Genomic DNA, 25,754 nt, shown 5'->3' on the forward strand with positions numbered 1-25,754 from the left:
GTTCACAGCTTTCAACAATGATATTCTTATCAATGCATTTAAAAAAAATTTCATTCTAAAAAAATGGTCTATACTTTAGAGAACATCATTAAATCAGCATCTCTTTTATTAAGATTTTAGTGCTTTCATTAATTATTAATTAACAAATCTTTGAATAATTGGAGAATATCGATGAAGATTAATCTTCAATTATTACATAGGATTAGCTTCACTTAAATTCTCTACAATTTATGGACTGAATGAATAATTAATCGTGAAAATTAGAACAACAAGAACAGAATATTGATGATTTTTTTTAATCAGAATATTTTTTTTTTTTGAATATTGAAAGTGATGAAGAAAGATTTCAAATATTTTTTAAAAGAAGCAATTAAAAGTTTTGTAGAGTAAAAAGAAACTTGATTATCGTCGGTGTTTTTCTTATTTTTATCCTGATAAGTAATAAACTCTACAGTATATGATGAATCACATTTATCTGTCTAGATGTTTAGTCCACAACTTTAAAAAAAAATAAAAAACATTATGGACAACTGCACTGTAAACCTCAGAATTTTCAGCAGTCATATATCTTTCAAGAAAAAAATAAATATTATAAAATTCTTACTTATATGATGCTATTTCTTGAATGCTTTAATTCACTCTGTTCCATGTCATTTGTGAATATTAAAAATATAAAATATTTTCACTTTGATTTTAATTTTTTTTATACTTATTACATATCTTAATTACCAAGGTTTTTTTCTAAATTAAAATCTTAAATAATAGACTTTATGATTAAAAAAATATTCATAAAGATATATTTGCATATATGTATTATTAAAATTTTAAACAATGACTCAGTAAAGAATGTTTTAATTAAGAAAAAGTTGAGCATAAATAGGTTTATTTAAACATATGACGATATAGACTCTTTATAAGCATAAATATTTGTACATTGTCTTTCTTCTGAAAACTTTGTTAATTTAAAATAAAATTTATATACATATATACAATATTGAAGTCACTGGTAATGCATTGCAAATTGATACTATAATGATCTCTCAGATATTAATAGCATTCTGATGTTGAATCTTGTCACATATTGACCGTGAGTTGACTCTTAAAGCTTGAACGTGGCTTTTAGCTGTATTCTGACGCCAACGTATCGACATGGATTTGAATCGATCTGAAACAAATGAATGGGATACTATCTATAGTAAAAGTTTCAACAATATTATATTAAGAATGTATTCTTGAATGAACATTTCTATTCAACATCAATAAAAGTATGATTAGAACATTGTGGTTAATTTTATACAATTTTTTTCAATCTAATATTCGACTTAAATTAAATCAAAACACATTTATACTAAAATCTAGATCAGTAGAATAAAATTTCTATTTTTATAATCTCATATAACATGAATTTTCTATTCCAGTAAGCTTGTTTCGCTGTTTCTCTTTTCTTTTTGTGACCAATTTTATCGGTGAAAAGTCAGTAGAATTCCAATGGGGCATAAAACGATATCGTGTTTAATTTTAACCAACAATTGGATTATTCTCCTTCAAATATATGTAAATGTAATATGTATATTTTGTAGTTGAAACGGAAGCATTTTATTCGGGAATATAAATTACGAAAGCTACAGGTTACATTTATTCAATAAAAATAAAAGTATGTTCACACCTATTTGGTGCAATTAAATGTGCAATTATATTATTGATTAAATTTTATATCAATTTCTGTTTAAAACACCCAGAAGAATTAATTTTTTTAGTAATTAATTATTATGATAAATAATATTTCAACCAATTATTATGTTTATCATTAAAAGTTAAATTTTACTAGGCTGTGTTAAAAAATAAACTGAAACAGTTATTATAATAAAATAAAAAACTTTGTTTTTATTGTTTGCATTAGAGCTTTATTCAAATTGCATATTTGATATTGCAGTTCAAGATTTTCAGATTCCGTGGGGACATTCTAAAACTTTTCAGTATTCCATTTAATTGGTGATATAATAATTTAAATTCAAAAAGTACGTAAATTGTATGCTTACTATGTATAATAAATGTTTTCAAAGTTGACAACAGTATTAATAGTTATGGAAAATAATTTGATCAACAGTTACACTGTTTACAAAAAATAGTAATAATAATTTATAAAGATTTACTTAAATTATACTTGCAATTATACTAAACACTAACTACTCTACAATAGTTACTGTTTTATTACTTGCTCTTGTTTATTATCCTAGAAAATTATAACACAATAACAGTATAGTGTTACAGGATCCGTACACGTTTAAACACTAATTTACGAGTTCATTATGACTTTATTATTTGAATAATCAACTATAATAGTTGTAATAATATAATTACTAGTCTAATTAGTAAAAGAATTGTATAAAATTATATCAGTCTGATAAGCTGATATTTTAAATGGAATTAAAAGTAATTTTTTTATTGTTTAAATTGAATTAAAATGATTGATTTAACACGAAAAAAGTAATTGTAATTTTTACTTCAATAAATGGTACCTCACATGAAAAAGAAATATATGAAATGTACATTAAATTTTTTTTCATGTCAATTTTATAATACACTAGAAGTGTAATTATTAATATTTATTCTTCATTTTTTTGTAGTTCACAATTTTAATTAAATAAAAAAAAAATTTACATTAAATAATTGCAATGTATTCCAATTAAAAATTACTTGTTGCCATTCTTGAACCTGAAATGACAGACTACCATGTATTGGAGTAAAAATTACAATTCCTTCCTCTCGGTGTAATTAAAATTGATACAGTTACCTCCTGTACTTGACTTATTTTATTGTTGAAAACGTTTAAATGTATTTTTCAAGTGTTTCCATCATACCTGATTGAGAAGGTGCAGTATCAGAATGCCGCAACCCAGCTATTTCTTGCATTTGATAATTACTTGAATTTGTACGACTCATTATACAACAACACCTGCAGATAATTTGTTGAAAATACATCCGGAATCTGAAATCGTATAAATTTTAACCAATACAAATTTTTGTAAAGAAACAAAACTGATAATTCATGTGTTTGACGCTCGAACAAACAAGTAGTAAAGTGTGAAATTAGTCAGACAGTTTTATCGTTGTGCCTATTAGTAAGACAATTGAAGGAGAAATGTGTAAAAATGAAAAACAGACATGTCGATTAAATGAACGTCAAGTATACAATTAAATGAAGAATTTTTAAATTAGATATTGTTGCCTTCATCTTTAACTTCACTCTGAACTTTCACTTGGAACTTTTTTATTCTATCGTTTGAAGATACTTCAATCTAGGGAAAGACTTTTTGCTAGATAAAATTTTTCAGATTCTACACAAAGTTTGATCCGGTGTGTTTTTTACTTTTAAGTTTTTTAAGTCATTGATGCCTGCAAAGTATAATCTCTTCTATGTTTCATGCAAAATGGTACGAAATGATTTATAGTCAAAATTTAAATGCAATTCGATTTTTTTTGTATTCAAGTTTTGTGTAAAATTTTAATTACTAATTAATTATGATGTTAAGAATATATCACTTAAGAAAGTTAAAACTTTTTTTAACATTTACTTGAACTCATAAAATATAATAAAAATTTACAGTCTATTGAAAAATTAAGATTAAAAATTAATTATAGAAAATTTACATCATCTTATCATAATTAAAAGAAAAAACTTGTACTAAAAGCTCATTTTCTTAAATAAAAACTCATAATGAATAAAGATCACGTACTCCTTTTTAAAAAAAAGGTGATTAGACTTCAATAAATCTTGCATTTAAAATTTTATAAAAATAATATTATAATAAATATAAATGTAAAACTATCATAAAAGAATAATTATAAAAGAGATTGGGTAATCGCTTGAATGACTATTGAAAAAATAAAAACTTATTTGCTTAAAAAGCTCTGCTTTCAAAGTATGCTATTCATCGTTGTAAAAATAAAAAAAAAATTTTCCGTAAGAGTTTCATTCAAAACGATTAGCAAAAGTGCAGAGTTAAGTGAAAATAGATGTATATCTATATATCAAAGCTATCGAGAATCGATTAACGACACTTGTCAGAGAATAATGAGACATTTTAAAGAACGAGAAAAAAGGGTTTTTTCACTCAACAAAATTACTTTTATTAATTCGATGAGCTCACCTGTTGTTCATCCAGTAATATATTAATGGATTAACCATGGCATTAGACATTGCAAGCCAGTAAAAACTTAAATAAACATGTTGAACGTAACTGCTATCCATAATATTTTTGTAATGGTACAGGAATATAAAAAAGCCGTGATAAGGAAGCCAACATACAGCAAATATTGTTACAATGACAATAAACATCTTCACCACCTGAAACATAGTGTTTTTGATAGTGATGAATGACAATAAATTTCCCATGTTTCTGTTGACATTTGAAAGCTATCTAGTCCATATCATAATGTACCAACACGTGCAACTTATGTAACATGTGTAATTAATGTCAACTTTAGTATTAATCACTTGGAATTTATCAGGATTATTCACATTCAAATAGAATGAAAGATCAATTAACTCAAAAAATGTTATTCAACAATGTAGGGTGTATTCAATGATCTATTATTGATGATCATACCTTTCGTTTGGATTTCATTGAATACTTCTGATGTTGTGTGTGTTCACCAATAGATTTTGAACCCCATAATTTACGACCCATTAAAGTGTAACAAACTGCCATCACAATCATGGGGATGAGATAAGTTACTCCGAGAAAAACCAAGTTATATCTGAAAAATAAAATCAAATGTTATTGTAAATAACTATTCTTTCTGATTGTTGTTTATTCATGGGACAATGGAAGGATATTTCGGTGAAATAGGAGTGCTTTTTTCTCACGACTGATTAATCAATTCAGATTAATAAATGTCAGTAGAATAAATTGATCAAGCCAACAGATCCATTCAATTTGCCTATAATTGCTTTGGATTACACTATGAATCAAGTGATCCTTGATTTCATATATTGAATCAGTAACTGTATAACTTAATTAGATTGAATCACTTTCATTGCTCCCAATGGAGTAGTGGCGGTATGTCATGCTTGTCATGACATGCATCAACTAATTTCCCTTAAAGGTTTTTCGTAATTTTAAAGACACAAACCTCCGTAAATTTAAATATTTTTGCGGTGATAAACAAAAATTATCTTTTCTTAATAAAATAAAAAGTGAGAAAATTTGTATGCTCATGTATTGAAATTTTATTATATAAAAAAAATGGAAATTAGGACTTTAATAATTAAAACTTTTGATATATATTTTTTTGTAAAACTATTTTTAAGCTCATGCCTTCCTTGCGAATATAGATGACAAATGTTGCAATTACTTACAAGACTTATAGTTTAAATTTTAATATTTTTGTTTGATTAAATTTTTTTATAACTAGATGATTAAAAATGAAATGATAATTCAAAAACTTACATATACTCGCTTCTACTGTTTAAATAATCTCCATCAGGCCACAACATATAGCAAACGATCCTTGATTTTCCATTAGAGTATCTGTAAAAAAGGTTTCGAATTTCTTTATCAATAAAAATTCTATTAAAATCGTATTTTCTGCCTAGCTATAAAAGCTCTAAGGCAACTAGAGAAGTATCAGTTCGCCATTGAGATGGTTAAAGAGATAGAAAAAATAGAAAAAGAAGAATTATCCAATTACCTTCGTGTCAATGTTGTAGAATAAAGAAGACACGGCATAGCAAGCAAAGCTGATGCTAACCAAATTAAAATTAGTGCTACTGTTGTGCGTCTACGTGACATGTGATGTTGCAGTGGTCTCATGATTGCCATATATCTGTCAACAAAAATATACAGAATCATTAACAATCAGCTTCAATTATCGTATTAATCAAGAAAAATGTTTATTATACAAGTCACAGCATAAATAAGACCTGTAAGTTCATATTCTTCTAATGCATTTTCATTGTACTGGAGATTTAAAAAGTAATCAGGAATCTGTCATCATTTTGATTATTTTCATCGAGATATTTAATCGAATAAAACAACTGTAGAATGAATTAGATCTTTTCATCAATATAATGAAATTAAAAAAAAAATTTCTACACAATGTTTCACGTAAATTAAATTTTAGAATTGTTTATCGCTGGTATAAATGATGAGAACATGAAACAAATTTATTTTGAACAGAATTTATGGTTATTATTTTAAATTATTCATCATACATTCTTTTCCATTTGATGTAATAAACAGTTTTTATAAGTCACTGTGGCATAATAAAACTATATGATCGATAAATTCAAAAATTGCCTTTTAATGCTAAATGTGATGTCATTTTTCAAGTTATAAATGAAAAAAAAGTAACCATTGCATACGTTTGTATTCAACAATAATGAAATCAAGATATACAATGTTTTTATTTTTGTGTAATATTTCATAAATAAAAGTGATTTTTTTCTCCTTTGATAAATGTAACAAATAGATAGCAAATCTCGAATACATATGGAGAATAGTAAATTTAAGTGTTGACTTAGTTGGCGATTTATCAATCTTGTTGTGATGAAAATGGAATTATGAAGAAAAGTACCATTCCTCAGGAAGAAAGTAATGGCTTTAGATCCAATAAGTTTGAAAAATGGATAAGTAAAGATCTTTGTTAGCAGATTGTGTGTGTGTCTAGTTAATATAAACAGTTGTTTGTCCAATAGTTGGATGATTATAATACTATATATTCCACAACCCTACAAAACACACTCCAAACAGTTTCTTATTACATTGTTACACATAGAACACTTGGAAAAATATATAAGCATAGAAGCTTGTACATTCATTGCTATGAAGATATTTGGAATTGAAAATTAAAAATAAATTGATAGTGATATTGAGAAGTTTTAGTGTGATGACAGCAGGACATGTGAGATAAAAATTCCACTTGCCTTGGAGAAAAGGGAAAGATTAAGAAATTTTATTATATATATTTTAAACTAAAAGTGGATTTACGTTGACATGAATTGACGGATAATATAGACAGAGGATCGAATTTATATTCAAGTACAACATAGCAAACGTGGAAAAGATTGAACGTTTTTATGTACATAAACTCCAAACACTTTTCCTATTACAATATCGTATTTTACAAATATCCTTTTCAAACAAATTTTTATTCAGAAATAACCTAGTTATGAAATCCCTATAAAAATGTATGATATATAAAATCCCATCGGATTTTTGTGTCTTTGATTTTTTTTTATTGAACAAACTATGTTCAATAAGCCTCAGCTCAATAGTGTATTTATTTGATGATGCAAAATTTCTCTGTTTTATGTAATCTGATATTCTTTAAGCCTCTCATGAACAACAAACCACAATTATTCTGAAATCTGATTCAAATGATTTGACGTCATAAAGTCATGAACAGAGGAGGAAAGTGAAGAGATAACAACCAATTCACATGTTCCATCAATTTGAGTATAATTAATAGGAAATCAAATTTATGTTATATATCTTACCTATCTACTCATATATATGTATCTTCAAAGAAACATTAGTTTTATAGTTTTAAAAAGTAAAAATGTCTCTACAGATAATATACATTTTTTATGTGCATTCCAAGTCCATCACAGAAAATCCTTTTTTATATCATCCCTGATTTCTAAGAGTTAAACTTTGGACTCTATCAGATGTCTACAGACCTTTTGGTCAATCCTTTAGATACCTTTTATCCCTAATTTCCTACACTTAGAATCTATCCTCTGAACCACTCAGATCTCCTAAATTACTCATCCAACCGACACTAAGTAACATCATGTACTTGTCAATAAACGAATAGTTTTAATCGAAATATCGTTCAGTAATTGGGAATATAACATTAATGAACGCCAAGATTGGTTATAATTGAGAAGCAGTAAATTTATAGACAAATGTTACTTACAAATTTACAGACAACATTTCAAGGATTTGAATATGAATTTTCCTTAGGTATCGTCAGTTGGAGGAAGTTTCTCAATTACGTATGTATAATGTAGATCTTTGAGATATGGCTTTGAACTCAATAACGACTCGCTTGAGAATATGTTAGTTTGATATCTCCTTGGTGACAATCTTGCTATTATTCTATTATTGTTACTATGAAATCCCCCTTATGAAATTTCTTCATACATGTTAGGGAAAGAAAAGCAAATAAAAAGACAAAATAAGCAACATGTGTCTGAGTTTACAGATGTTTTTTATTTGTCAACTTGTAAACTGTTACAAAAGACTGATAATGATAACAACTTCAACCACATATGATTACACTATCTAAAGGACTATATTCTAGTATGTTTTGAAAGCTTATATGACACCTAGAATACCCGTTGAAACATAAACATTCGAAAGCTCGGCACGTAATGCTGTCGTCCAGATATCTTTCGTGGTGAAATACATAAGTTAATATTAAGTAAATTCCTGTCTGAATGTTAAAACTTCTTTACATGAAAAGAGAAATGCGAATATTTTACCAGTAATTTCTTTAAGTTTAACTCAAAAAATTCTACATCACTATTTCCGAATAAAACTTCTTGAAAAAAGTAACTAAATAAAACAAAGTATTAATTGCATCCATAGGCAAAGTGGTACATTTTGAGTTTTATTCCTAGTTTAAACATTATTTTTCAAGTTTGATGCATGATATATACCAGTTTACATCGTTTCTAAAGGTCATAAAAAAAGAATTTAATTCAAGCTATAATAATTCACCTCAACTACCTTTTTATTGTATTTGTTCTCGCCAACATTTTCAAGAATTAATCCAGTGGAAGCTATTTTTTCTAGAGCTATACTATTATACTAACTTATTCTATCGTAATTCGAATGTAATCTATACTTTAATCCAGAAGCATGTAATTTTTTCTGGTAATAATTCCTTCATGTTTAGAAAAGAACATGCAGCTAAAATTAAATACGTAGACTTAAATACACGTATTTCGGTGCATATATTAAGTGAAAGATTGTTTTATTCACAAAGTTATTTTGAGAAGATCGATAAAGTGCCACGTTACTTTGGTACATTTAACTGAAATACATCAACCCTTGAATTCTATATAGACCTCGTACATCTCATGCAGCTATCTGAGCTTTTGTGAATATGGTTACATAAAGCTGACTCATTTATTTGTGTGCCAGTGTCTATCTAGTCCTTGTGTCTACTTTGTTACGTACCTAGTTGTCATATTATAACCATAAATATATTTACTTTACTTAATACAACTTCCAACTTTTCCTTAAACAAATTTAATAAAATGATTTTCTTATATAGTGTTATGTTCACTCTTATATATATGTGTATATTTACCACAACTAGGTTTCCATCAATGTCTACCAGATATTAAAGTAGAAAAAACTGAGAGATAATTTAAAAACTTTCTCATCTAATGATCAAGATTAATTGAAATAAGATAAAGGAAGAGAGTTTGATAATATTAAAACTCCACGATTGATAAATTGTGTAGGATTACTATATTAGATTAATAATAATAACAATAATAGATAGATGTAAATTTTTTATATCAGAAATTCAATATTGTAAAATGTATAGAATGCCTTTGACATAGATACTCCCTTGTGCACTTTTCTTCGTCACATGAAATATTTTATCTGAAGAATGTTTATTCTTGCCTCTACTTGGCTTAAAATAGAACTAAATTAAAAATTTCATCAAAAATATTTTTTTTTATTATTTGATCAGTTATAGAGTAAAATAAATAAACTTTAAAAGGTAGACAATGAGTAAGCATTGTTGTGAATCGTAATAAAAAATAGAAATTCTTTATTTTATTAAAAATAATTGATTATTTTGTACCTTTACCTTATTCTAGGTATTTTGTATCATACAGGAATAATAATATCTTACAATTCTCAATTAAGAAGTATCGAACTTTGACAATTTTTTAAATAAATCAGGAAGAACTTCTTTTTGCCTGAAATATTATAAAAAAGCATAGCTTTATCAAAAGAGTAATTGGCATTATACGATTTTTAATTTCCTCTGTGATTCTAGAACATATATGGCTTCAACTCGTTTTTGGTGTCTCAATTTATTTAATAATTGTAGTAATGTTGAAATTTAATCTTCTTAATTGGAGAGAATATTTCTCATTAATAAAGTTTTAGAATTTTTTTGCTTTAAAAGTTTTCGCATGAGAATTAAAAAAATAATGTTTTGAAATATTTTATTTTTTATTTTTTATCAACGTAGAAACTCATTCAAAGTTTTAAAATGAAACAAATATTCAGTGAGAAGATAAACGCTTAAGAAATTTTATATTTACTAGTTATTACACAAGTCTTGTTCATCTTGATAAATATTTATAAAGTCACCATTGCTAACAATCATTTTAAAGATGTGTCATTAATTTATTTTAATAATTTTGTTGTTAGATTATTTTTTTTCCATCAAACTTTTAATATAATTCAAGCCTTGTAAATTAATGAATTAGAATCTTATCTATAACACCTTATTCTGAATACCATCAATGAATGAAAAAGATGAATGTGATAAATTTCCAAAAGTTTAGAAAGACTTTTTTCTCTTCAGGATCGATAAGAATGTATCAAAACTTTTTCGATAAATTCCATTTCATGAATGAATATTAAAATTTTACGATGACGTTAGTAATACTGGACGATTAGATGAACGAAATTAATTGAAGCAAATTACTAAAATCTTATTTAAATGACAGTTATCTCTCGATGTTCCGAAATAACTTGCTCCATTTTACTGAAACGTTGTTCAATAATATGCCAGGTGAAGCGTTACAGGCATAGAGATTTAAGAGAAATTGAAAAATAAAAGCTAAAAATCTTGCTGTCTGTATTGTGAAATATTTACTTCAGTCACTGGAAGAAAATCATTTGTCGACTGAGTAATAAAAAAATAAAAAACAAGTAGTAATTATGATGGTTTTGTGTGTTGAGAACTTCTATAAATGTTTGATATCATCAGTGCATATAAATTCGAAACAAATAATAAACAATTGATCCAAGGAATACTATAGTGACTTTATGAGTTGCAAGTGAATGAATGATAAGAATGTACAATAGAATATAAACAGAAGTTTTGATGCACAAGAAACTCGTGCCCTTTGTTCTCTATATCATTGCTTCTTAGAGAAGTTGAGCATTTAATTTTATCATAAAAAATCTAAGCCAAATACACTAGGAGAAAATGGCTCTTTTCATTTGTAAAGTGTTCTATAATTACAACTATTTTCCAAACAACAATGAATAAGTCAAAGTACAAATGAAAATTTTAATTACGTTCCATGCCACAATGCTTTTATGCTTCTGCTTGTTGACTGATAGATAATAAAAATTATATTAAAATCTTCTGTATTATTAAAAATCTCCTTTGCTTTGAATTTTCTTACCTGTCAAAAGATATGACGACTAAGGTAAAGGTGCTAGATGCCACAGTGACATTTGCGACAAAGTTGTTCACAGTACAATAAACTACTCCAAATGGCCAGTTTGAATTGAGCATAAAAATAAAGTTGAATATGCAGTTGAGTAACGACATCATTAAATCTGCAATAGACAGATTTACTAGGAGGTAATTCGTTACTGTTCGCATTCTCCGGTGAGCTGAAACAATTATAAATTCCACGAATTTATTAACACTACAATTTAATTTTCTATAATTGTTTAAATTTCATTTACTGACAAGTGAAATATTTAGAGAAAAATTCATTTATTTATTAAAAAAAAATAAAACAACCCTTATTGCGCTTCTTGTTTATCAATGTTACAAATCTGTTAATGTATTAAAAATAATTAATATATTAACTAAATTGCTAATTTATGCTTTTTCGTTACGTTTCACTTTACCCTTCCTTCCTCTAATCATAAACAATAGTCAGTAAAAAAAAAATGAAGATTGATATTGCTCCTCACTTTGTATAATTTTCTGCACGGTTAATTTGTGCATAATTTTGACACAAATTCAATGTACAAAGTCGATAAATTTTGTATTATTAAATAAATTATACATTTCAATAGATTGCAAGAGATTTTCATAACCAGAAAAATTCACTTTTTCTATCAAAAAATTTCTCTTTCGATTTTTCCACCGAAATCTTATGCTGCTACTTTTTTCATGAATATGTACTCCCATACATATATATATATATATATATCGTCAGAGGTATTGACGTCAGAGAGGATATGTTCAAGTACATTAGTCCGGTCGAACAAATTTTTTTTTATTTTTGAAACCTTCATATTGAAAATTCCTTTAAAAAAAATTCTCGACATTTATACATTTTATTTAAATCTATAAATGATATTCATAATAAATAATATATATTTACTGTATTTAATATAAATTTAGTACCATAATAGTGGCCTTCACTTTCAACTAATGGCTTCCACTTTATAAGTTGAAAGTGCAATGCTAAAAATAGCTGAATATAACAAAAGTTAAATTGAAGCAGAAGACGGGCATATGATTGAGCTATACTACTGAATTCAATCGAAGCCCAGCTCTTCAAATACGGAAGACCCGTTCATTTCATATCGATCATTAATATCCAAATAATTCTCTCACAATTGATTCTCTTTGTCACAGAGGATGTTAGGTACATGTAGAAATTCCAGTCTAGAGGTATAGAGGCATGAAATATATGAACAAGTAAGATTTAACAGCATTTCTGAATTATCTACTCCTTTCTTGTCGAGTGTGAAATATTAAATCCATTGACTAGTGATAAGAAATTCTCAAATATGAAAAGTACATGGAATAAATTACATAAAAATTACCATACCGATTTGATCTTTTTATATTTTATCAATATTTGAGTGGCAATAATCCATAGACATTGATACCAGTAGTGCTTTATAGCAACTAAGAAGCAATAAATATCATGATATGAATTTTTATATATATCGTATCTAAAAAAATTCAATAAAATTGAAATGCTTTGAAAAAATGACTTTTTCTTATTCTTTGTCCAAACAAATAAGTAATTATTCAATTTTAATAAATATTAGAAACTTGTAGCAACTTTGACGTTATTTATGTCAGTGTCAATTTAAAGATAATGGTAATAACAAATATAGTTACATAATATTGAACTTATCCTATTCATGCTATTAGTTTATATTGAGAATTATTACATGTAAATTTTAATAAATGAATAAAGTATTGCTTCACAAATTATACAATGACACTTCAATTTACTTCAAAGTCACAAGTTTAACTTGAGCATGAAGTATAAGACAATATTTTTAGTATTCGTGAAAATTATACATAATGAGAGTTCAGTATTATCAATGCACATATGATAAGACATTAAATAAATGGGTTATAAGGTGAAAAAAAATATTTCTGAATCAGTAGATTCGCTGAATTCGCGTTACCATTGATAATGTATCTATTAAAAGTTAACTTTTTAGCAGCATTTGCTCTGATCATTTTCATTTCGACAGTTAAATCTCAAACGAGTCCAGATGTTCGAAAATTTGCTATGAGTTTGAAGTATAATCTGGAAAAGAGTCTTCCTTCATTGTTACAAAATATATCAGCACTTTATCAACCACTACAACTTAAAGATGCTGAAGCTGCAACGATTTATATATATACTTTGGATGCAACTAAATCATTGTTGAAAGTTAACAGTTGGCAAATTAACCCATCAGTTGTAAAACAAAAAAGTACGTTTCACTTATTACAATTTATTGATCATTTATGTATTTGTATTTCAATATCCAGAACCAGCCATTAATTTAATAATGTTCTGACTTAGGAGAATCAACAGTAATGACAAATATGGAAGATTACATTAACTTTATCGTTGGATTCATCGTGAATGGACTTGTTTTTGGATTAAAAGCACTTCTAACTCCAGTCATCTTATTAGTTCAAGTTCTTCTTCTAATAGTAGGGATACTATTGAACATTATTTTGTGGATTCTCCGAGCATTATTAGCGACTCTATTGACAGACTTGGGTGCTGGAGGTTTAGGAACGGCTTTATCATCAATATTAGGAGACGTACAAACTTCAGTAGATGGGATATTAAAAGATGTAGAAAAATTATTAGGTAATTTATCATTAATACAAATTTAAAGATCGAATAAGCTTTTGAAAGAAGCTGAAACATTGATCTCAATATCATTCATGTTCGATATATTGATTCTGTAATTAATTTTGAATAAAAAAAATAATCTTAACGATGAAATGAAATTGCATTTTTGCTTCTAGAGTAATAGTTGTAGAAAATATTCCTCGATTAATCAATAATTCATGTTTAAAATGTTTACCATGTAAGCTATTGATTTTGAAAGCTAAAATAAATACCTCTATGTCCTTATCGCTTAAGATACAACTGTACATATGCTATAATAGCAGTAAAACTTACTAAAATTTATCATATAAGCTTAGGAAATATTTTTCATATAATTATAAGCCATTTTCACGACAAATAATGGCGAAATTAAATAATCTTATCGTAAACTTTAAATTAAATCATGTAAAAAATAGAAACAGTTTATTGTATTGATTTCATTGTTACAATATTCCTAATCATAAAAATGTAAAAAAAATAAAAAATTATACATAATGAGTTTTACGTATTATCGATACGTACATTGACTTATGTGTGACAGCAATAAGGAAAAAAACCACACTGAGTTTAAGCAAACATATTTATATTTGCACACAAGTTAAAAAAGTGTCTAGTCCATTGATCATGTATTTATCAAGAGTTGACTTTTTGACGGGGTTTTTATTATTATCTTTCATTTTAATCACCAATTGTCAAACAATTAAAAATCCACAGAAGCTTCAACAACGTTCAAAAAATAACCTCCGAACTTCGTTGCCTTCATTGTTTAGAAATATCAACTCATTTGATAAACCGTTCAAGAGTGGGAATAATGCGGTAGAAATTTCTTCAAAAAAATTGGATACAGAAACAGTGGAAGTATTAATTAATAGTTATTCATCGTTAAATTTAGAGACAGGTACAAATAACAATGCTTTAAATATACTTTTGTATGTTGAAAATTTCATGAATACTTATTGTCCTTCCAATTTCAATAACAGATATATTCTGCTATTATTTGAAAATGAAAAGAACAAAACTTTGATATTAATATCATGATTGACATACAATTTGTACAATTTTCATTAATAATTTATTCTCATTGAATATTTTCATTTCAGATTTAACAGATACAAATGATCAGCGACTTTTTCGGCGCAAACGTTCATTTAATGTTGACCATTTTCTCGATATTGTCCTCAATACTATTTTTTACCCTTTTTATCTCATTCTAACACCTGTTAGAACAATAATATGGACCTTACGTGCATTAAATCGCTCTTTTTTAAAATTTATTTAAAACATAAAATTGTATGAAATGTTTTTCTCAATATATATTGATTTAACAAAGGTATTCTTACTGATATAATCCAATTTTACATTTCCTTTTGTGAAAGTACTCAATATATTAAATAAATACATCCATGTTCATTTGATGTTACGTAAGTTTTTCATCTATAGCAAAGTAAAAGGATTTGAAAATAAATTCTTTGATTAGGCTGATTATCCTATTGAACAAAAATACCAGTGCCAACCGTGCTAGAAGTAATTTTCTTGTTGGTACTTGGAACTTGTGATGTAATTAAAAAATGGGAAGGACATTGAAAAATTTTTTTAATTGAATGAATTTTATTATTAATCATTTCATTTGCATCGAGTTAAACAAAGGTACCTGTTGAAGTAATTAAAATATTTCTAATAGATAGTTGAAAAACAGCAGCAGATACAACGAATACAAAAGAAGGTATAATTATTATAAAAATATTTTCCCAATACATTCACTAATGATAGAACATAACTAGTTATTTAACGTATACTGGCAAACTAATTAAATTATCCAATTTTCTTTTTTATTCCAGCACAAAGTTTATCTGGTTTATCTAATGTTTCAATTGATGTAGGATCATTTGTATTAACTGGACCTATATTTTTAATAAGGACCATATTAACATCAATTATCATTTTAGTACAAGCAATTCTAGGCTTAGTACGAATACATTTCATTATTATTTTATGAATTATTCAAGAATTACCATCAGCAATTTCGATATCTCTGGGTTTATCACACATATCACAAATGCTTGTTACTTTATTAGAATTCATCCAAACTATGTGATATGAATTACTGGGAAAGTTAACATTAATATCAGACTTAGAAAATTAACAATTCTATCCAAAAACTGCTATTAAATTTCAAAACAATGCTTAGAAATAAAAAATGGCAATGAAGCAAACTTTTAATTGCAATTAAAAAATTTTTAACCAATTAAAAATTAATTTTCATTACTTCAATTATTTTTTTTTCGATAAATACTAAACGATTTAAGTATTTATGTTCATAGGAAGGGATATTTCTACTCAATAAATTGTGAATATAATTCAACTTGTAAGTCAAACAGTGTTATCTTTTCATGAAAAAACTTTCCTGGACGTGTAATTAGAGTACTTGTAGAATAGTAAAAAATAGAAAAGATAAAATAATTTTTCATGAATTATTGAGTAAAACAACAGTTGAATAAATCCCAATCCGATTCCATTGTAAAACGTGGGAACGGAAGAATAATTACAGTGTTGAACTGGAACAGAGTTTCAATATGAGTAAAAAATAAGTTTAGATTTTCTGATTAAATAAACGTGAGTGCCTATGATAATAACATATGATAGTATCAACTTGCTCGATAAACAGTGGTTGTTTTTGAAGAATATCAAGCTTTACTGTATGTAAATGTAATAAAAGTAATGAATTACATTTTAAAAGGAAGTGATTTTTGAATTCAAGATGATTAATTCATTCACTAACATACAGCATAAATAAACTATTTATATTTTTGATAATTTTTGAGTTTAATGTTAATGTCAAAAAAATTATAAATTAATATTAATGACTTGATTAAAGAAAATTAAATTAAAATTTTTCAAAAAGTTAGTCAACATTGCTCATGACATTATCAGTGTTGTGCGTCAAAATTAATTCTATTTCTAATTGTCGTTAAATTATGAAATTGAATATGTAATTTTATAAAAAAACCTCTTTCTTTCTCTATACTAATTTCGAGGTATGCATAATGTGTGTAAAAAGTTTTAAATTAAATTATTTAATTTTCAAGTATAAAAAGAATTGGAGAAATTTCAAACTTCTACTCCTCTTTACATATATGTGTATATGTGCAAATAAAAAGTTCCTCGAGATAATTTACGTTTCATCTCTGTTTTCTGCAATAACAGTAACAACCTCAGAAAAAGCAGCTATTATATTGTTCCATGTCATTTCTAATGGCGATTATATACAAGAAATTTCATCATAAGAATACACTTAATCTTGGAAGATTGCGCCATCACATCTGGTTGAAATAATATTGTTATAAATGACCATTTTAATCTGCTAAATTAATAATTGATTCCACGATGTTTGATTAAATTTTTGTTCAAATATTTTCTTTATAAATTTTATATTAATGTATTATTATTCGTACAAATATTATCTAAATGAGAATATTTTATCAATTATCCCTATTTCACTGGATAACATAATTCTAGATAAGCAAATGCAGTCACATTTTAATTTATTTTTAATCAAAAATATGTTTTTTACAGAAACGATTAGAAGTAACTGAGATTCTAATTTGATTTTCGCCATACAAACAGCGAATTACCAAGATTATGAAATTACCTAAATCACTTGTTTAATCTGATTTATGCAATACATCAGTGTTCATAATAGAGAAATTCTATTTCAATATAAATATATGAGCAAACTCTATTAATGTATAACATGAAATGTTCATTACCAAGTTCAATTACTACCCAATACAGCTAATGTTTTCATAAACAATCTTATTTTATAATTCTCAAAAACTTAATTGAAATTAAAATAATTATAAGTTTTTTTTTTTAATTACACATGAAAAAGTTTTAAATAACAATAAATATGTTTGGTTATTTATAAAGTTAAGTTTATTTGTAAAAAGATTAATAAACATTAATATACTTAATATTAAAAGTACTTTTGATTTTCCGGACCTGAAACTTGATCATATACTTTCCCTGATGCTACGAAGAATATTACAAAACGTCATCCATATCATCTTATCCCGAAATATACCACAGACTTTGGGAGTTTAACCAATTCCCGAGGGAATTAGATAATTCATAAGGATCACTTGGTACTTTATATGTGAAACTTGTGATAACGACAACCAAAGGTCAGCATTTTCCGGATTATACAAATTAAAAAAAAAAAAAATGAATGTTAGATAAATACCTTTATTTACTACACCCTTTCAACAAAAAAGTTATTTTCTTAAAACTCATCCTTAATTTAATCAAAGTTTTTTTTCGTGAAAAAGCCAATGATAATTATATTACTGAACTTTTAATAGACTTTCTGCCAAAATTCAATTCATTTCTAAGTACATTCACAGGTTGAAGAAAATGAGGTTGAATTTATAATCACATACTGTTTTAATTTCTAGCGATTATCGTTAGGTACATAATTTAATTTGTGAATTGAAATTAATTCGAGCATTATTTTATAATGAATTGACATGTTGATTACATGAATCGATTTAATCGTATATTGAATATTGGGTTGCTATTTTATACACTGCATCATCCATGATTAATACTCTCAGCAATCAATACTAAATTATTATGTAGATGTCTAAATAATTAATGTACTTATAATAATAATCGAATTTCCAGCAGTGAAATATCGAAAACAATTCAATGTATACAATAATAGATATCGAATATGTTCGATATATGTGACATTATGGTAACAATTTATCGACTATCATTGAAAAACTCAAGTAATTTTTAACTATAGATATTTTTATACATCCAATAAATCTTCTATCTTTCATGGACTGTAGAGAATCGAGATATATTGTTTGAAGAAATAAAGGATTATCTTGGTAGATAATACATATATTTATATATAATACAATAAAAACATGAAATGAATTTTTATAAACTAAAATGATGTATATCTTCACGTTTAGTTTTTTGTTCTCACACAATGACATCTTTCTGAAATATTTTTTTTGTATTTCAGTTCCATTATCACCATACTACTAGGAAAAAATTGAATATTTAATGTGATAGCAAAGGTAGTTTTATAAAAAGCAATTTGAGTTTTTTTTCAGTTTCTTCGATAGCAATAAAAAAACATTTTTATTTGATATTAATTTGATACTAAACACTTGGTAAAATGAAGCATTTATATGGATCAATTTCAATAGATGTATCACATAAAAAGGACATTCAGAACATGAAGCCATCATAAAAAAGTACCATATAATATCAATCAGATTAAGGTTTAGTATCAACATTTTACTTTGATGTATTCATTCATCACATGAATAAGGAGCTAAACTTGTAGTGGAGTCATTATAGCTATTGAAAGTTCTCAATAAATTCAATGGTGCAAATCATCTTTCAACCAAGTCGTTTATTGATCACTAGAAAATTAAACGACGTCGGTATTTCATAGAATAACATCAAAAATGTTATTAATATTTATCTAATAAATAAAGTATCTCACCAGAATGAGTTGACAAATCAATAAAAAATTAATTGAGCTAATTACCTAACTACTATCATACACTTTACTGATTTTGATTTGAATTTATTGAAAAGTATTTGGATTATTCCAATTCAATATTTGTAAAATTATCAAAATAAAAATTATTATAATCCAGGTAATTAAACATAAAATTTTTGCTTCATATAATTTGCAAGTTTATGCAAGATAAAAGTTTTATCCAAATGACTCAGCATTGTTTGAATGTGGCTATCACTACCGTATACATTGCAATGCTGCTGTTGCTTTTCTTCAAAGAAATATATTTTTCTCGCTTTTTAAACTATTTAAAACTTAATACATAGAACTAAACATTATCTTTCCTCTCTAATGAATGAGGTAATGACTTTCATTTGCTTATGTATCAATTATCTAAATGAAATTGATAATATTTATATCAATTAGTCCAATTTCCATTTAAATTTGTCTGATTTGTTTATTTATCTTGCATATGGAGCTATTGAATTATTCTATTTACATTCTATGCTTCAATTTGAAAACATTTAATATTGTAAATAATTGAATTGTTATTCGTTATTAAATGGATTAATAAATCATTTAACCTTTTCTCATTTTCAATATAAATATGTTTTATATGTAATTGGAAGCTAAATTAATGATTATAATTTCAGTTTACTTAATTAAATAATAATATTTATCACCAATATTGATAACCATCTAACTGAAATCAATTTGGTATTCATCACCACAATTAACGGTTGTGTGAATGGTCTACCGCATGAGTATTTTGACAACTGCATATCTTCATTCGTTTATACACTTGATAGTACTTGATGGCAAAGGATCATCATTAACATAACTATTAATATGGTTGTTAATAGTTATGGGCAGTAATATTGAATATTATTGAGTTGTATTGTACCTTTAATACAGTGACAAAACAGAAATCACATTAATTTATTAGCTATTCTATTACATACTACAATAGCATACCTAACACAATCCACATAACGATGATATTTCCGCCAGTTGCAACCAAAAGGATAACAGCGAAAATGGTTGACCACGAGAGTTTCTGCCACCATGGTAAATCGAAAGGTCGTTCTTGACCTGTGAATAGACAATCCGTAAGATTAGCTCGTAAAAGCTCTCTTTCACTTGATCTCAGTAGAACTTGATCCAACACAGATAAAAGTACACTACGGTTAAATTCAAGCAATACTGATATATCTTCTTTCAACACTATTGCACTGCAATTGTATAATTTTATAAGACTGTCACTATTCATTGTTGTACTTTTATGTTATAGAAATATTTTTATTTATTTTGTGGAAAACATATTTTCTATATTAATAATATTTCAATGTAAATTTTGTTTTGGAATAGAATAATGAGATTTTCATTCATTTATTTTCCTTATTATTCCAAAAATATTATGAAACTTTTGCAACTTTAATTCCAAAACTAAAATATCTTTTATTATTTCTCCACATATTTTAATAAAGGTACTTTTTTAATTTACTTTATGTAACATTAATATAACATTCATCACTAATATTTTTGTTTGATATTCTATTGTTTTATTGTACAGAGGTATTGTCAGATATAATGTCGATTCTTAGATTTATAAGTTGTTAAAGAAAAATACAACTTTTCTCACGTTTTCTTCACAATGTATAAAACCGATTGAAACTTAAGCTATTATTTGGTGCAATAAATGCATTTAAAATAGCAGTAATTGGAATAACTACAGAAATGACTTTATAAAATAATTATTCAATTTTTCCAACTCTATTGTTTTAATTATCTTATTTGAAAAATTCTTACACTACAATTGTTACAACTTTTAACACGTCCTTATATTGAAAATAAAAAATAATTGAGATACAATTATTTAAAGTATCAATCAGTCTAATGAAGTATTTTTTTAAATTAATGAAGATTATATAAAAACTAAATAAAGAAATTCAGGTTCCAGGACATGGTTACCGATCTCAAGAACGCTGCAAGTAATACTGAGGTTCGAAAGCACGTTCATTCAAGATTGCGTGCGCATTCTAACAGAACTCACCCCTTTTTTACATCTTTCACTATATCAAACATCCTCTTGAATGTTTGAATTTAATGAAAACAAATGTGCGTCTAAGCATTGTCAAACTAACACACGTTAGTTAGCATAATTTATGACAATTTATATATTTCTCTAGCCAACAAATATGAAGAGAAAAAAAACTAGTTATCTTATTTATTTTTTAATACACATTTTGCCAAAATCGCGAAACGTATCCTACATTTTTATTTTTCGATATAAATTTTCCGATAGTTTGACTATTTTGAAAGTATTTATTGATCATGACAACTCTTTTAATTCTTTTAATACCATAATGAAAATTGAACAAATATTTTTTTAACCACTAAATTTTATAAACTAGCATTTATTTTTAAAAATAGATAAATTTTTACTCCAGTAAAAATATTAAATTAACATGATTGTTATTTTTATTCGACCGAAAAATAACAACAAACTTCTTCAATATTTTTGCGTGATAAAATATTTTCTATCTTTTATCAGTAAAGCATAAATTTTTATATAAATTGTTAAAAAGGATTTCCAATAGTTTGTTTTTTATTTCATTAATGAATTAAATATTTTTGAAACATTCAATTTTGACAGAAAGTTTGATATAAAAATTAGATAGAATATCAAGTTTGAAAATACTAGAGGCGTTTTAGATACTCATATTGTATATGGCAGGATTATACGAAACTACCACAATGTAACTTTTCTGAGATTAAATACGTTAATTAGAACAATGAAAAACAAAATATTTCATGATTTCATTAATTTATTTTTAAATCTAAAAAAGAATGTGTAAAGACCAAAGAGATCAAATACCGATTTATTTATATTCAACTTTACCCCTTTATTCTTATTATAAAAACTCATTCTATTTAAGATGGAAAGAAAATTTAAAAGTATCAAAGAAAACTATTTATTTTAACATTTTTGTCCATAAAGTGTAATAGTCAACTTGAAAGTACAGCTGAATTTTTTTTTTCAAAATGAAATGAAATCATAATTTGCCATTAAATGGGTGTTTTATTACTCTGAATTTCATGCAGTTATCTAAACTTTCAAAAACATAAATCACTAAAGAATATCAACTGCGAAAAAATAGACAATGTTATCAATAAAACGTCAATTTATTATTTTAAAATGACAAAATTTTTAAACACTTTAAAACCAGCTCAATTTTCTACTAATAGTCACAATAAAAATTTCAAATATTAAAAAATCAACACAATTTTCAACAATTTCATTAATCAAATACCTTAATTTAGAAATATCCAAACAACAATTACTATTGCAATTTTTACAAATCAAACGTACTTTTTTCATAAATAAATTTTAAATAATTAAAAAAAAAATTTCCCAACTTTAAAATCATCATTGTAAACACTATATCACAAAATTAATTCATTTAGAAAAAGTAGACTAATAAAATGGATTTTTTTCTTAAGATTACTATCTATTTAAAATATTTCTATAAGCGTCAAATGAATTATCTTCAAGATAATTCTCAATTTAAGTGAGGTTTTAAAATTTCTGCAGTTCTTCGTCGCCAGTGCATTTTAGATGTTTTTAAATTACAAATGGAATTATTTTCTGTTATTGAAACAGAATTTTTGATTGTTGAAACACAATTCGTTTCCTCTACAGGTATATTCTCATGAATTCTACCACTCTTGATTGTCAAATCTACTATTTGTTCAGTTACCACAATAGATTTTCCTCTCGGTTGCTCATCAATTTGAATTCCTTTATTCCTTGCATCGAGATTGGGCATAATCGAATTAGATGCAATTGAATTCTTCAATTCAATTAAAGTTCCGCTTTTTGGTGGCAAAAAATTATTATCTTTTAATTTTTCTGACGTAGATTTAATATTTGGAACAGCTTTAATGAGTGAATTATGTCTTAAAGGTGGTAAACATGGTATTAATAAATGTGGATCCATCCGACTAGATTCCCGATAAAAACAAGAATTATTGTTAACACTTTGATGATACAATTTCTCTTCAATCCGTTGGTTAATAACAACTGCTTCTGCTGGTGGAATTGGCTCTGTGTACGTTAACGTTTTCTTCTTTATTACATCACCGCCTTTCACATCATCACTTCTCAATTTACTTATGGGTCCATTAATCACAGAAACGGCATTACTTAACTCTCCTGGTGCTCTAATTACTGGTAATATATTCCCCATAGAATCAATCCTTGAATTTATTTGATTTTTACTACTTCCCAACGCTACATTGTCTTTAATTAAAATTTTTTGAGATAAATTATTAATATTATTTATTTTTGATACTTTCTTTGTAACTTGATTACTTTTAGATTTTGTTGAATTAATTATTTTTTTCTTTTTAATTTTTTCAACAATTTTAGTCTTTTTAATATTATTGTCAATATTATATGGAGTATCTTCTGAATGATGATGTCTCATATGACGAGTCAAATTGTCTTTTCTCTTAAATACTGTTTGACAAACTTCACAGTTAAACGGTTTAACATCAGAATGGATTGTCAAGTGTCGTCTAACTTCACTTTTAGATAAGAATACTCGTGGACAATGAGCACAGGAATAAGGTCGTTCTTTGCCGTGTGTACGTTTGTGTCGAGACAAAAGTGATTGATCTTTAAAACTTTTCCCACAAAAATCACAAATATAAGGTCGTTCATTGGAGTGAATGTGCATATGTCTGTTAAGATTGGTTCGTATTCCGAAAGCTTTTCCACAAGATTTACAAATATACGGTAGTGATCCTGAGTGAGTCATCATATGAGATTTAAGACTTTCTTTATTACTATATTTCTTATCGCATTTTGTACAAAAAAATTGTTTATCCCGACTGTGAGACAATATATGTCGATTAAGTTTATTCTTCTGAGGAAATGATTTTTCACAGATTTCACATTTGAAAGGTTTATAACCGGTATGAACCCTTTCATGATATTCAAAGTGAGACTTTTTTACGAAACTCCGATCACAAACACTACAATGATATGGTCGAACTCCAGTGACACAGGCATCATGATAGCACTTTCCTTTTTTATTCCTAAATATTTTTCCGCATAAGGTACACTTGTAACGTTCTGGATTTCCAGGTATTACTATAATATGACTTCGATCTAAAAGTTTTCTGGGCTTAGATTGCTCAGATATATCTTCTGAATCATTAATTGTCTGTTCCGTTGATTTAATAACCGATTTATTGATATTTCCGTTAGTTTGTATTTCATTAGAAACATTTTCCCCATTCTGATTTATTATTTTAACGGAATGGGAATTCGAAACGTCTAATATTGTAATTAACGAGCTTTCTTCTGGCTCATTATCATTTCTATCGTTAGCTTTCAATGACTCACCATCTAAAAAATAAAAATCAATACATTAAAATTCTATAGTTTTTATATATTTTTAACATATAACTCATGATTGTTACTACAAATATAAATGATAATTACCTATTCTTACAAATTTGTTTTTTTCTCTTTCGCAGGTTTTGCATCCTTGTTCTTCGTATAATAAACAAATGCGACATTTTCTATGACCACAAGAATCTTCAATTAATCGAGAACAGGAATCATTTGTCAATTGTCCACAATTAGGACAGTCTTCACTCATTCTTACCACAAACTCTGTATTATACACTTTATTTTACAGTTAATTACATTCATTGATTCTTTTATTTACAGTTTTACCATTCATCATGAACTCTATTATTTACATTATTTAGGTTAAAATATAAAACACAATCAAACACTCTAATACACATATCCATAACTTTTTGTCATTTATTTACAATACACAATTAAAATATTAAATCTTCAACTAATAACACAATATATATTTATGATTCATCTTAACGATAAGTAATCTTAAAAACTAAATTAATACGATTATAAATGTGACTTATAAATAAAATAGATACACACATGTACACAACACGTCATCCTGAGCGGAGAAGAGAGACTAGTATAGAAGCTCAACTCAAATGGACGATTAAAACATGAGTTAGAGACTCGTCAAAAAGACGGGAGATGGCGTTGCTATGAAAAGGCAGCGCTCAAGGCGG

General features: G+C 26.3%; 2 protein-coding genes across 4 annotated transcripts; one reads left to right on the forward strand and one right to left on the reverse strand.

Moving 5' to 3' along the window:
- Positions 1-880: 880 nt before the first annotated feature.
- On the reverse strand, positions 881-25,607 carry TkR86C (Tachykinin-like receptor at 86C). 3 transcript variants are annotated; one of them, XM_035087261.1, is made up of 10 exons: positions 25,144-25,607; positions 25,045-25,047; positions 20,607-20,723; positions 11,399-11,612; positions 5,695-5,829; positions 5,454-5,534; positions 4,611-4,761; positions 4,152-4,348; positions 2,862-2,989; positions 881-1,165 (listed from the first exon to the last, which is right to left on the reverse strand). In XM_035087261.1, the coding sequence occupies exons 1-10, from the start codon at positions 25,301-25,303 to the stop codon at positions 1,041-1,043; spliced, it is 1,311 nt and encodes a 436-aa protein (XP_034943152.1). In that variant the 5' UTR covers positions 25,304-25,607; the 3' UTR covers positions 881-1,040. The 3 variants fall into 3 exon arrangements, with proteins under 3 accessions (XP_034943152.1, XP_034943151.1, XP_034943150.1); XM_035087260.1 differs by lacking the exons at positions 25,045-25,047; positions 25,144-25,607 and having other exon boundaries at positions 20,607-20,908; XM_035087259.1 differs by lacking the exons at positions 881-1,165; positions 2,862-2,989; positions 4,152-4,348; ... (3 more) ...; positions 11,399-11,612; positions 20,607-20,723 and having other exon boundaries at positions 22,961-25,047.
- Positions 13,347-14,206, forward strand: LOC118069280 (uncharacterized). Its single transcript, XM_035087266.1, has 2 exons — positions 13,347-13,679; positions 13,772-14,206. The coding sequence occupies exons 1-2, from the start codon at positions 13,394-13,396 to the stop codon at positions 14,092-14,094; spliced, it is 609 nt and encodes a 202-aa protein (XP_034943157.1). The 5' UTR covers positions 13,347-13,393; the 3' UTR covers positions 14,095-14,206.
- Positions 25,608-25,754: the final 147 nt, after the last annotated feature.

Source organism: Chelonus insularis, unplaced genomic scaffold (genome assembly GCF_013357705.1).
Source record: "Chelonus insularis isolate UGA/USDA-ARS -01 unplaced genomic scaffold, ASM1335770v1 contig_406_pilon, whole genome shotgun sequence".
Classification (NCBI taxonomy): domain Eukaryota; kingdom Metazoa; phylum Arthropoda; class Insecta; order Hymenoptera; family Braconidae; genus Chelonus; species Chelonus insularis.

What these genes read in the sequence shown, in the direction of transcription:
- LOC118069280 (XM_035087266.1), top strand. Translation starts at nt 13,394, where the DNA reads ATGTATCTATTAAAAGTTAACTTTTTAGCAGCATTTGCTCTGATCATT. An exon ending in ATCAGTTGTAAAACAAAAAA is followed by an intron (nt 13,680 to 13,771) that starts GTACGTTTCACT and finishes GTTCTGACTTAG; the next exon opens with GAGAATCAACAGTAATGACA.
- TkR86C (XM_035087259.1), bottom strand. Translation starts at nt 25,303, where the DNA reads ATGAGTGAAGACTGTCCTAATTGTGGACAATTGACAAATGATTCCTGT. An exon ending in AAACAAATTTGTAAGAATAG is followed by an intron (nt 25,048 to 25,143) that starts GTAATTATCATT and finishes TTTATTTTTTAG; the next exon opens with ATGGTGAGTCATTGAAAGCT.